This window comes from Cheilinus undulatus, linkage group 11 (assembly GCF_018320785.1).
Source record: "Cheilinus undulatus linkage group 11, ASM1832078v1, whole genome shotgun sequence".
NCBI lineage: Eukaryota > Metazoa > Chordata > Actinopteri > Labriformes > Labridae > Cheilinus > Cheilinus undulatus.
In genome coordinates this window covers 15,535,979-15,549,412 of record NC_054875.1, presented here as the reverse complement: position 1 = coordinate 15,549,412, position 13,434 = coordinate 15,535,979, and the positions used below count along the sequence as shown (strand labels likewise).

The window sequence follows — 13,434 nt, the reverse complement described above, 5'->3', positions numbered from 1 at the left end:
AAGTTACAATAGCAGGGAAGATACACTAGAGGGCAGCATCAGACCAAAGCCGCGTATAGTCATTCTACAGAGGAAGAAAACGGAAGCGGTAGGTACAAACGGCGAGAACCACTGAGATGTTTGGACTTTTTGGGAAAAATAAACCGTTTAAAATACGGACTTACCATGAAAACAAAAAATACGGAGTTGCAGCAAAAAACTTGAAGGATTTGCTTAAGAAAGGCTGCAAGTTATTACAGGTTAGTATATTTGTTTATGCGGTTGTTAATTTTTTATCGGTTTGAACCCTTCCGCTTTTCCTCAGGGAACATGTTGTCAAAAAATGGCCCACAAAATAGGTGTTATCAAAGAGAATATTAGTAGCTGCGTAGTGTCTCTTTTGATTATCGCCAGTTTAGTGACAACTATAGCTTTTCGATCAAACGCTTCTCGAAACAGGGACGGTACAGTCCGATACGGGGTCATCTTCAACAAAAACAATAGATAGGGAATCTCCTAAGCGTCTGTACAGTAGCGGACTGTGACAGTGGAGGCCACAACCAGATGTAAGATAAACAGAAAAAAAGATAGAAGTTCTAGACACCAGTGAATATTGCGAGTATGTCAGAGATAGTGGCCGACACATTTTATATTATCATCCCTTGATTGAACTTACTGCACCAAAACAAAAGATACACAAGATATGACTCTAGATTACAGATGGCTGAATGACTGAATGTTTAATGGTAGCCCTATCATAAAGAAAAATTTATGAATTAGAATAAAGGAAATAATATGATTTGGGCATACTTTATTGATAAAACTCAATCACGTATCTGTATCATTAATTTTACATTTTCATTTGCAGCTGCCACTTTCAAGTGCACATGTCTGTTTGTATGTTGATGGGACAAAAGTGACAGAGGATTTCTTCCCAACTCTGCCAGACAATACTGAACTTGTTCTTCTCACTAAAGATCAGACATGGAGTGGAGGTAGGCAAGCAACCAGAGCACGCCTATAGCATGCCTTCTAGTGTGTTTTTCTGTGTCATATGTCTTCTTTGCTTCTTATTTCAGTCGTGTGTGACATTGGTTGGTTATTAAACACAAACCAGCATGCTGATGGTCTCATTGAAGCTGCAAGAGGACTTCTGTCTGATGAGAAGTCACCAAAAAGGCGAAAAATCTTGACTGACCTGCTGCATAACTTGGAGGACAGATCTGAGCTGGAGGACAGAGAGGAAGATGAAGACTGGTTCAGAGGTACAAAGTTTTAATGGAGACATGGGCGGCTTGGTTTATTGACTTACAACAATGAAAAAAACTACTGTTTATTCACTTATTTCTATAGAAAAAAACATGTCAAAGAGACACTTTTAAAATGGATCGCCTATGTCCTGCATTTAAACATTTTTTGTAAAAATGCAACAGAAAATATTTTCAGTTTAACAACAAACTACAATTTCAGAACATTTTAAAGTCAGCTCAACAGAGTGTTTCATCTCCTTGTTTTGTTGTGCTAAAGTTTTCCACTTAAATGTGTAATGTAAGACAGGCCTTTTTAATTCACAGGCAGATTGTTGATCATTTTCTTATCCTTCCTCTGGTGGGATCAGGGACTTCTCAGTCTTATTAAGACAATAAGACTTTAGTAAAATAGAAATGAGGAAAATCAAAACAAGTCTTGAGAAAGGAAGAATTAAACTTACTCTTATCTGATTATCATATGTATATAATTACTGTATGAAGCAATACAAATTACAGCTTATAAGGCTAAAGTGGATGCTTCAGAATGTGTTTAAGACCTTTTCCAATAAGCCCATACACTTAACACTTTTGGTTTTGAAAGCCAACACTGACAAACTTGAAAGCTTTTCCCCTTGATGATATTTTATTTACATGATCCTGCACCAGAACCTGTAAATGAAAAGGGCTTGATAAGACAGTGAGTTATCAGGGATTCACAATCCATTTTGGGGCATTCAGATAACAAGTGACTGCTCTTTATCACAAAGGTTCACACTGTGCAACAACAATATGTCTTCAGTGATGACCTAAGAGAGGAACTCACTTTTCTGTCTCTTATGCAAACAGCTGCCTGTACGTTTGGTATGCCAAGGTAAGAGGTGTGCAGTGATGCCGCTTGCAATAAGAATGAATGGGGCCAAATCAGCCACCAGCAAAGAGGCGTATCTTTAACTCCCTCATTTTGTCACCAACCTCCTTTAAAAGATGTGGTCATATACAGTTAGCAAATAAGTCTTTTGGGGCACTGATTCGATTGAAACGACAGCTCATTTCCAAATGACAGGGAGTCATGATGCGTCATTTGCGGACAAGCCAGATCTAAGAGCTGGCTCCTTTCAAGAACAATGGGAGTCAGATCCTGTTTGAAAGACGGTTTCCTTTTTTAAAAATGGTACCATTTAGGAACCCTAAAAATGGCTCTTACTACTGAGCTGAGACAAATATTTTGAATCTCTAAAAGAGCAGTAATTCCCATAACTCCAAGTAAAGCTGGACAGAAGTACATTAAGCCATGCTGTTTTTTCTTACCAGAGTACAGCAGATAGCTTAAATTAATGGGCCCTCTTTGATAGGTTCCAGCTCAAGTCAAGTCTACACAACCACTCCAGTTTGGGTCAAAGCCTCCCAGAACACCTCCATATGCAGTCTAAGCCATCAGATGTCAAACTGTTTTCAGTACGCACTGAAGTGCCTCCACATAAAGCCCCGCTTGGTATCCACATGCCCCACTCAGCTATAAATCCCTGTTAATGTGTTGTATATACAGGGTATAAAATAGTGAATCACTATTTCAAGACTTGCCCACATTGAGGTGATGCGTGGCTTTGAATGACTCAAAATATGTTGACAACCTACAAAGAATTCCTCATGTCAGCTCATTTGTAACCTTTTAAGGTAGGTATTTTTTGCGAGTATTATAACATACAACAAATAATATTTCGTTTTATAGTTGCACAGTTTCACACCAAGTATTTCAAAAGTGTTGAATTGATTAATATAACTACAAGTACAACACTCCAAATTTGATATGACTTAATTTTCTTTTGAGGTAAATACTGTTTTCATTTCAGGCATTGATACTCGATTCAAGACGAAGTCTGCCTACATGAAATTCAACTGCCAAAGTAGGATACGAGGCTACATGAAAGAGGTATAAACTTCTTTTTCTTCTATTCAATCCTCAGCCATTCTTTAGTTTTTTATTTAATCTTATAACTGATATTTCTGTCGTCAGGTAGATGATGCTGCAAAAACCATCCAGAAGGCAAAAGTTAGGGCTGAGTTTGAGGAAGCATCCAACTGCCTGGTGGAAATGTTACAGACTGCAAAATACAACGGATGCTACTTTGACAGGACTGCAAAGGAGCCACATCGCCTCTGCACTCAGGAAGGATGGTTCACCTGCCAGGTATTAAAGGGGTTGATATATCCACCAAAACTGAATTAAGAGGCAAAAACAGGGTTGTCATCTTCTCTTCTGTGTCTTCCTCAGGGAACATTTGACCAGGAAGTCTGCCTGTCTCTCCATTCAATCAACCCTTATGGGAGCAGGGAGAGCAGGATCATCTTTAGCACCTGGAATCTAGACCACAGGTTTGATATTTAGGCTGTTAAAAATGAATTAAAGCTTAGTGACTCAGTAGATATTGTATACAGTTTGAAAGAGATTTTCCTTGACCTTTATTGAAATTGGCTTGAGCAATTTTGACTGCAGGTAAACTTTACCTTAGAATTAATTGACCAACATTACCAGGGAATGACTAAACATAACTTGTATGACAAACAATGAAGAAAAACTTAATGTACTTCATCCTAAAGATTCTCAGCAATGATTCATAACTAACTTACTTAAAAAACGTTTTAGTGCAGAGTGAGAGTATGTTATTAAACCCTCCATCAACAAGTCGTTAAGGATACTGAACTTACAGGCTTCACATCTTTCATTGTTAGTCATGGAGATGCTTTATTCATTGTACAAAATTGAACGTTAGTGTACACTCAAACTTGAAAAAAAAAAACATTAACCAAGTTAAGAAAAGTATCATCCAGACGAATATCTAAAGGTCGCTATTTCATTGATGTAAAATCAAAAAAGTTACTATCAGAGTCTAATTTTAAAACGGTTTATGTTTACTTCACTTTCAAGTGTGTTATGTTGAAATAGACTGAAAAACATATGTACATTTTAGATTGAAATTCTAAAAAGTTTGAAAAGAAAAAAATTATATTAAAAAAAAAAGTATTTTTCTCACATTGTGGAATGATTTCATGAGTTGGTCTAACATTATGTTGAAAACTTGCTCACTCTGAGGCAGTGAGGGTAGGTGGTCCAAAGTCTGCTTCTGTATTTGAACCCTCCATCTTAACAAAGGAAACTTCAACCCTTCGCACATAGGTCACGCTTTGCAGGAGTTAGTGTTGGGAGGGAGCAGTTTAACAAAGGCTCATTTTGTGGCTGGCTTTAAGCCAAATTTTTTACTCATTTTGAAGCCAAAATTCACTTTAAAAAATGTTTATTTTGGGCAGTTTTGTGCCTTTATTTGATAGAGGAGGATGGTGGATAGAGTCGGAAACAGGGACGAGACATGCGGTAAAGGGCCTCAGGCCAGATTCGAACCCAGGTCGCCCGCGTACATGGGGCACGCCTTAACCACTCAGCCACTTGTGCCCTGCCAAAATTCACTTAATCACAATTTTACTGCATATAGAATACATTTTGATCAACTTAACACCATGCTGCATCTTCTTGCTTTTGTCTTTTTTACACTTTCCCTAAGGGTTTCTTGTAAAACAAATTTTCATAAAACAAATCTCAACTAAAGACTAACTTTATGAAATGCAGCTTCACAGAAGTTCCCACTCCAAATGCCTGTTCCCCTCTGAAGCCAACACTGAGGTTTTTCCATCAACAGGTGCTCCTAAATGTCCATCAATGGATAAGTCCATAGAACTAAAGACAACAAAAGAGAAGGAATGAACAGCACAAGAACATACAGCCATTACATTGTTTTTTTTTATGTTCTGTCATGCTAAGTCAAGAAAAGGGTTTATACAGAAGACACCAAAAAACTGACAGGAAAAAGCTGTACCCTCTGTAACAAAGTTATGTCAGAACTTATAACAATGCACAAGTTCATGGACCATTGAAGTACTTCCTTAAGTATGACAAAGTGTCTGACCAGCTCTACTTAGAATGTGGTGTAGCCTTTTTTATCTAAATGCTGTCATCACCAATTTAAAGTCACTGTAAAGTGATGTAAAAATCTTTATGTAAGGTTTATTGTATGACAGAGCACTGTGTGATGAACCACCAGGCCAAATGTCAGTAATGAAAAACATCGCTTAGTTTGAGGCAGTAAAAAATCCGTTCACACATAGATTTCAGGGTTTTCATATGTTTACAGCAACCTTATTCTAACATATCTAGTGTGTTAAGACACAAAGTTTGAATTTAACTTTACAGGGACTTAAAAATCATCAAAATGCAGTCATTGCACAGAAAATGTAGTTCTAAGAAGCACACTAAAGAATTGAAACTCTTATCACTGGAGCTTTGAAGACAATAGTGCCATTTCATATAATATCCTGAAGGTCTTTAAAATGTCAGTGGTTGCAAAATGTGTAACTGACCAGTTCATTGGAACAAGATACCTGCTGTTTAATAAAACAAAACTATACTTTTTTGTGTCAAGGATTGAAAAGAAGAGATCGATCATTCCTGCTCTGCTTGAAGCGCTACAGAATCACAAGAGCACGGATGTCAACCTGAACTACTTCTACCGGCTGCTGTTCACAAGGGAGAACCTAAAACTGGTTCACATTGTTTGTCACAAAAAAGGAGCTCACTATCTGCAGTGTGACACCAAGAAGATTTTTAAAACAGCCAGCAACACAGACAAGGGAAAACAGAAAGCCAAAGGGAAGAGGAGGCGCTCGCGATGAGTGTCCACATAAAATTAAGTTTTAAACTCTGACAACATTATGGATTATGGCAATAAACTGTGAAATACCTCAGGTTCTCTTTTAAAAGGCATTATAAACAAGGCATCACATTTTTCACCTAAGTATAATGTATTTTTCCTTTTTATATCCTGCTTGTAATCAGTAAACATCTGACAGAAATATGTTTGTAAGTAATAAATTATTACAGTGAAATGGGTTGAAATCATGGAAAACATTTATTTGTTCTTATGTTGGCACAATAATGTAAACTGCATGAACTGATTATACAATGACTGCTTCATGTATGAGGCACAAAGTTGCATAGACAAATATGAAAGCATTCTGCATAAATAAGGCTGTAAAAATATATAAAACATTTGACTGGATTGTCAGAACAATCAGTTATGTACAAAATACAAACATGTGAACAGCACTAGTGCATTTATTATGAACCTCAAAGTCTGAATCAAACTTACTCTGAGTTGTCATCAGTTTAGTCACACACTGAAGACGTAAATGAAAGCTTTTTTTAATTCATGTTATCGGAATATATGTTTATCATTTATTTTTGCCATGTTTGTATGAACTTTACAGAAAAATCTGGGAGATTATTTAACATTTTTTTTGTATGCAAATATACAGATGAGTTGAGTTCTAAACAGCTGCCAACAAATGAGCACACAGATGTGTTGAAGAGAAAAGTCTTATACAACAATGGCTCGTTCATCTTTAATTCTGAAATTGTGCTATTAAAAGATTTCATTATGGAACTTTTTTTTGGCTTCTATACCCTCCTTTCAAATATGTTTATAGTTTAAAACCAGAAAATGACATTACTATACAAGATATGTGTTCATATGACTTCTGCATTTTACCCTTATTTATTTATAGGTGTATCTTTATCTAGCACTTTCAGCAACACTCAAGGCTAATATCAGCCTGCATAATTGTGCTAGGATGATGTATTACATATTTGAGGACGGATTTCTCTAGATAAAGTGCTTTTTTTCAACACACCGTCAGACTAAAGATGACTGAACCATGGGTGGTGTGGGCAGACTTTAAGCTATAAATATCAAATCAAGCACTATACACTGTTGTGTGTGAGTAGATACAGAGTACATGTTCCTTACTGGTGGATATATAAACCCCATTGCTGCAGCATTGTGGGAAAATATCAATAGACATCATTATTTGGACGTCATGCCACATTTGATAGGCTGAATACAACTAAGCTTTTTTTGGTATTTAGGTAGCCAATCAATGACTTACTCTCAACCAGTAACAGTCATGTTTTAAATACTTGTGGTAAAAGTGGACAACAAACTTGTCACCTGATTTTTTAGTGCAAAAAAAATCACTAAAGCATATTGAGAGTCACAAACAGCAAATTCAGGGCAAATACATCCTTTAAATGTTGGTTTGGCTGTAAGCAATATCTGACCCACAGTATGGTTAGCAACAGCAAATCCATGCTAACCTGACTCCCACTGAAATGCTTACTTTGAAAGGTTACTTGAATTTGGCTGTTATTCTCTAGGTTATGATGAGTTTAATGTCCTTCCATTGGCAAGACAAAGAGTCCACTACAGTTATTAGTGCAGTCCCTTGTCACTGAACACCTCTGTCTCCTTCCTGCATTCTGCTGAAGTCTGCCTCCTCTTCATCACTGTCTTCTGGTGCATAGTAGTGTCTTCTCCTGTTCTCCCTGTGAGCACGGGTAGAGGAAGATGATCTCTGAGGAAAGTCCTGTTGAACAAAATAATATTTTTTAGGAAGAATCAGTAATCAAGTAGCTTTTTGGGTTGTTTATCTCCTTAGTTTAACTTCATAAAAGGAAGTCAAATAAAGTGAGTTGGTTGAAATGTGGCTATTGATGTAACATTATGCCTTATGTAAAAACTGGGGGTTTATAAAGTGACTCAGTTTAAACCACTTTGTTGTAGAGAAAAAAAGGAACATGACTGGCTGCTCACTATAACTTCAGTGTTAGAAATGTAAACCAAAGTTGGGTGCTCTTGGGAACAGGGGAAATAATGTCCAATCAAAAGAGGAAACCAGGCACTTCAAACATAAAAACATGTAGAAAATGAATGAGGGAATATTTTTAAAGCCCTTATCATAATGGCCAAATCTTTTAAAAAATCTAACATGTTTCAATTAAGCAGGTCTTCACTGTCTGTTAGCCTTGATTAAGACTGACTTGGTGGAAGCATGTTGGCTTTTTAAATGATTTGGTCATTATAATAAAGGCTTTTAAAATATTTCCTTCCTCATTTCCTAAGTTTTTCATGTCTGAAGTGCCTGTTTCCTCTTTTTATTAAATCACTTTACACTTAACTTTTTTTTAAGATTTATTTTTGGGCATTTTTGTGCCTTTATTAGATAGAGGAGGACAGTGGATAGAGTCGGAAACAGGGTCAAAAGTGGGGGAGAGACACACGGTGAAGGGCCTCAGGCCAGACTCGAACACGGGCCACCCGCGTACATGGGTCCTTAAACCATCAGGCCATCTGCTCCCCCACTTTACACTAAACTGTGACAGGGAGTAAAGGAAACCCAACAATATTTTGAAATTATGGCACCCCCTCTATAAAAACATAGAAAACCAGACAACATTTGCAGTGTTTAAAGTGGTTGATAATGTAATTCTCTTAAGCTATTCAGGCAAAAATGACCCACTACTACACTGTTAAGAAGGTCTAGAGTGATAGCAACGATGGGGAATTTTGTTTTACAAAGACAGTGGAGGGCATTGCTGATGCACCTGTTTCAAAGGTAAGGAGGCAAAATAGTGGGTGAAGTCTTCCTCCCATTGAACTAGCAGGGGGGAAAGATTTAGATTTAATGGAACAGATTTAATGGAAGCAAAAGGGCATCTGTTCAAACGACAGAGCTGGCAGGAACAAACGGCACCGTTAGTTTACATGCCACGTCTCTTTTGCTCTTTCAACTGCATAACAATGTGTAAAATCATCAACTGGGAAAGTGGTATGGCAGCATTTGGGTCAACATCAAAAGTCAAAGGAGGTTTACCAGTTAAGCTTTATTATGGTGCTCAAGCAAATCTTTAAAATGGATGTGATTTGTTCATTAAAAATGGCTCACCTGTACACTATCCAGGTTTCCAAAGAACTGCTCCACAGGAAGAATCTGATTACTGTCGTCATCTGGAAACATGTTTCTGACAGAATCTTCACATTCCATGTCCTCAAACTCCTGTTTATCAAAGGTACTGTTCATTCTGCAGCTGTCCATATCCAGCTCTGTCCTGAGCTCATTCTCTTTGCCTTCCTGTCCTTCGAGCTCTGGTGATGCCAGGCATCTCCTCCGACCTGCAGTCAGAGTGCATTCACAGCTGATGCGGGACAGTCTCTCTTGAGGTGTTTCTGCTTTACTGAAACCACTGATCACAGAGGTGTTATCTTCTGCCGAGTTTGTCTTGTGACTTTTGATACATCTTCTTCTTGAAGCACCCTGTAACAAAAGGTTGAAGGCTTATTTAATGACAAACAGCAGCACATGACTGATTACTTAACTTGCTCTTTATATAATCTGTTCTCTTTAGTAAACACTTGAGCACAAACCTTTTTGGAGTTTTTGACCTCAGCATTGCTCTTCCTTTTTCTGGGTTTTACGCCATCAGGTTGACCTGGCATCTGAAAAGTTACATTTTGTTATATTAACCATGTGGCAAAACTCATTCAAAGCAATAACCCAATTACTGTTAATTATCATCATCAGACTATTTAGGTAACTCATGCAAGGCAGCTTGCAGGATGGATGAAGAAAAAAAGGGAAGAAAAGAAAATGAATCTAATGGAAATGTTGGATTACAAAAGTCCATCACTTTTTGATTTTTTAATTAATCCAAATTCAAAAAGAGACAAGGCGTAACAAGCACAAGTGCTTTCTAAAACATTCTGAACAAGAAAGAATGAAAAAAAAGAAATCAAAAAGTTGTACCTGATATTCAATGCAAATATCTGTGATGTTATTGCACATAATATCAGTGCTGCACTATCAAATGTTAGTGTAAATTAAAGACATTCAGAAAAATCATACACTTGTAACACATAATCATACAGTGGAGGATCAATAAACCCCTTGCTTTACTTGTATCTCTCAGACTTTCAGTGATTCATAAACTTTGACTACAACATGTTTATTGTCATGACCCAGTTAGGTGTGGCATTGTAAGGTAACAGGGGACTTGGTTATTTTACCACCTTGATTTTAGGGAAGAGCCAGGGACAACAGAGAGAGATTTAATTAATCTTGTTTTGGAGAGAAATGGGAGGTAGGGAAGGTTTGTTGCTGGCGCACAAGACCCCAGACATACCTGGCAGACACCAGCATTTTTCTGTGAGCACTTAACTAACTCATGTTGGTTTAAATCAGCAGGGAAGGCTGCTAATACTGTAACCCTAGCTTTAGTTTTATGCAAAGCTAGCCTAAATGTCTTTGCAAAACACAAAACTGTAGAAGAAAAGGTCAAGTGTTATGTATTGGGAACTTTTCAGCTTTATATTTTCATGGAAGCAAAAGATGGATGTCGAACATTATGCACCAATTGCTTGTAAAGAAAGAGAACGGATCCATCTGACAAATCCACTCGTAGTATGTTGGTGTACCACTGATAATCCTTCATATATTGACCTTTGTACTATCAGAGCAGATCAGAAAAAGACTGATGATATGGCAGAAGTCAGACAGATGTGTCCCATATAATGTAAGCGCGCACTTGGCACAAAAAGCAAGGAAATTTGTGTTTTGTAGATTATTTCTTTGTCGTAACAATGCTTCTTGGCAATAACTCTTATACCGTTGGAAAGCCTGTTTATTACCCTTTTAAATGGTGCCACATTTGTAAGGAACATGCATTTGTGTTGTGGGATGAGTAGCAGAGCTGAGTATGTGGGATGCGCCCATGAAAAATTTGCCAAATCTTCTCTGTCAATGTCAAACAGCTCATTCTGCCATTGACTCTTGATGGGTGTTTGGTGGATTGGATGATTGAAGGTTGAAGAAACAAGACATATTCACAATTTAACAATTTATTTATTCATTTAACAAACAGGAGCCTCAACAGTGTGTGGAAGAACCATACACAGCCACAACAGCCTGGCTCCTCCTCCTCATGCTGGTCACCAGCCTGGTCACACACTGCTGTGGGATGGCATCCCATTCCTCAACCAGCATTTGTCGCAAGTCAGCCAACGTGGCTGTGTTGGTCACTCTGGCACAAACAGCATGCCCAAGCTGGTCCCACAAGTGTTCAATGGGGTTGAGGTCAGAACTGCTGGTAGGCCGTTCCACTCCAAAATTCTGAAGGTAGTCTCTGATAAACCCTGCTCTGTGGGGGCGAGTATTGTCATCTTGGAGGATAGAGTTCAGTCCCAGACCATTGAGATATGGGATTTCCACTGGTTACAGAATCTCATCTCGATATATCTCTGTATTGAGATTGCCTCCAATGATGACAAGCCTTGCATTTCCAGTGAGGGAGATGCTGCCTCCACCTAAAGATGTTACTCACCTCACCACTACAATCACCATAGCGTTCTCCATGTCTTCTCCACACTTTGACCCTACAATCCAACTGCCATAGGCAGAATCTGGACTCATTGCTTAACATAACGTTCCTCCAAATGTTCAGGTTCCAGTGCATGTGTTGCCAACACCAGTGCAAACAGACCTGATGGTGAAGGGCAGTCATGGCAGGCCTCCTGACTGCAAATCTGTAGAAGACAGCATTCAGTAGCTAAGTGCTGATAGGGTGAGGAAAAGGTCTTCTAGGGGTGTCGTCTTCTTGGGACGCCCCGTTACAAGGAACTTGGCCTTCAGTTTGGAGATGGTACTACGGCTCACTCCAAACAATGCCACAACTTATTTTTGCAGAACACCAGCTTGAAGTTGCCCTATCACAGGGGCCCTATCCAGATCAGTCAACGTGGCATGCTGATTCTTGGAGCAGTAGAACACCTACTGACCGCTGTAGCAGGGCCCAAGGGTACCAGAAGCTCAAAACAAGAGTCAATGGCAACAGCAAAATAAGCTGTTTGGTACTGGCAGAGAAGTTTTAGCACATTTTTCATGGGCCTAACCCACATACTCAGCTCTGCTGCTCATCCCACAAATGCATATTCCTTACAAATGTGGCACCATTTAAAAGGGTAATAAACAGGCTTTCCAGCGGTATAAAATTTATTGCCAAGAAGCATTGTTACGACAAAGAAATAATCTACCAAACACAAATTTCCTTACTTTGTGTGCTAAGTTTATATATATATATGTATGTGGAGAGAGAAGGAGAGAGCGCGAGAGAGATAGATGTGTGTGATGACACTCTGAGACAAATATGTCCGTGTAGAAACACTGACGCATCAACGTGTGCTCATATTTGCATCCTTCCACCAACTTCAGTGGGTCGATAGTTTATGAACGAGGAGAAATGCGAATGCTCCAATTGCGAAAAAGTATGAAGTGTTTTCAACCCTGCTCTTTAGACGCCATAGACTGTTTAAACCTGCCACATTCCCAACATACGGGGACGGTAATTTCACATCACGTTACTCATCAACCACAACTGAAGCACTAACGTAAACATTTAACTTTTTAAGTACTGCGCATTCACTTCTATGATTGTTACAAGCCATACCGTATTAAAGTTTAAACTTACATGTGGAGATACAGTTTTCGACGAGTGTGTTTGGTGTGCATCGTCAAGACCTGCCATCGGAAAAAGTTAGCCTGACGTAACGTTAAACTAATTAATGTCACATGACATACGGTCAAAATATGTGGACGCTATTCGCAAAGGGGTACAAAATAAGATGTTAGGGGGGAAGCTGAACTCGGCCGAGTGCTGACAGAAAAACATAGAATAACTGGGTTCGATTATTAGCAACAAGCTAATTAAGCTAACGCTACGGGTAGCATTCAAATACCTAATTTCCTAGCTTGCTGGTGTCTGCTGGATAAGTAGCCTAGCTTAGCACTTACCTTATGAAGCATTTGCCGGTGTTGTGTTTGTTTTCAGCGCCGTCGATTTTAATTGTTTTTAGGTAGGCCTTTAAATCAGTTGATATGATAACCTAGGTCCAAATCCTCTCCCTTCACGATGTATGGCGCCGTCCCCTCTTCTCCGCTAGTCTGTGGCAGGTTCGCCAAAATATGTTTCCGGATGTTGAGGTTCACTCGGCGGTCACAGGGGGCCATTCAGAGCCTGGTTGGAAACCTGGTTTTAATAACAAAATAAGAACGAGATTTCGGATTTTTTTAACAGACTGTAAATAGACATTTCCTTATCTTCTGTGGTATGCGTTTGTCTTGATGGACTGGTCATTTAAAACACGACTATCTACAAAAGTCCACAGTTCGTTTTCACACTTTTCTAGTGAACTTGGGGAAAACAATGCAGTGTCTGTAGCCCATATAGATGCCCAAGTGAATGTCAGAACTATTTCATTTTCGATTTAAC

At 38.6% G+C, this 13,434-nt stretch overlaps 2 protein-coding genes across 3 annotated transcripts; one reads left to right on the top strand and one right to left on the bottom strand.

Moving 5' to 3' along the window:
• Positions 1-80: 80 nt before the first annotated feature.
• dffb (DNA fragmentation factor, beta polypeptide (caspase-activated DNase)) lies at positions 81-6,716 on the top strand. The gene is made up of 7 exons (XM_041799393.1): positions 81-239; positions 848-974; positions 1,059-1,244; positions 3,080-3,159; positions 3,244-3,417; positions 3,502-3,602; positions 5,702-6,716. Exons 1-7 carry the CDS (start codon positions 117-119, stop codon positions 5,949-5,951), a joined length of 1,041 nt encoding a protein of 346 aa, XP_041655327.1. The 5' UTR covers positions 81-116; the 3' UTR covers positions 5,952-6,716.
• On the bottom strand, positions 6,169-13,149 carry c11h1orf174 (chromosome 11 C1orf174 homolog). 2 transcript variants are annotated; one of them, XM_041799395.1, is made up of 4 exons: positions 12,957-13,149; positions 9,539-9,610; positions 9,060-9,428; positions 6,169-7,700 (listed from the first exon to the last, which is right to left on the bottom strand). In XM_041799395.1, exons 1-4 carry the CDS (start codon positions 12,966-12,968, stop codon positions 7,563-7,565), a joined length of 591 nt encoding a protein of 196 aa, XP_041655329.1. In that variant the 5' UTR covers positions 12,969-13,149; the 3' UTR covers positions 6,169-7,562. The 2 variants fall into 2 exon arrangements, with proteins under 2 accessions (XP_041655329.1, XP_041655328.1); XM_041799394.1 differs by lacking the exon at positions 12,957-13,149 and adding an exon at positions 12,634-12,869.
• Between the last annotated feature and the right edge of the window lie 285 nt (positions 13,150-13,434).

Excerpts from the sequence above, each read along its gene's own strand:
- dffb (XM_041799393.1), top strand. The coding sequence starts at position 117 with ATGTTTGGACTTTTTGGGAAAAATAAACCGTTTAAAATACGGACTTAC. Across the intron at positions 3,160-3,243 it reads TACGAGGCTACATGAAAGAG|GTAGATGATGCTGCAAAAAC; the intron begins GTATAAACTTCT and ends TTCTGTCGTCAG. Across the intron at positions 3,603-5,701 it reads ACCTGGAATCTAGACCACAG|GATTGAAAAGAAGAGATCGA; the intron begins GTTTGATATTTA and ends TTTTGTGTCAAG.
- c11h1orf174 (XM_041799394.1), bottom strand. The coding sequence starts at position 12,690 with ATGGCAGGTCTTGACGATGCACACCAAACACACTCGTCGAAAACTGTA. Across the intron at positions 9,611-12,633 it reads CGAAAACTGTATCTCCACAT|ATGCCAGGTCAACCTGATGG; the intron begins GTAAGTTTAAAC and ends GTAACTTTTCAG. Across the intron at positions 7,701-9,059 it reads GAAACCTGGATAGTGTACAG|GACTTTCCTCAGAGATCATC; the intron begins GTGAGCCATTTT and ends TTTGTTCAACAG.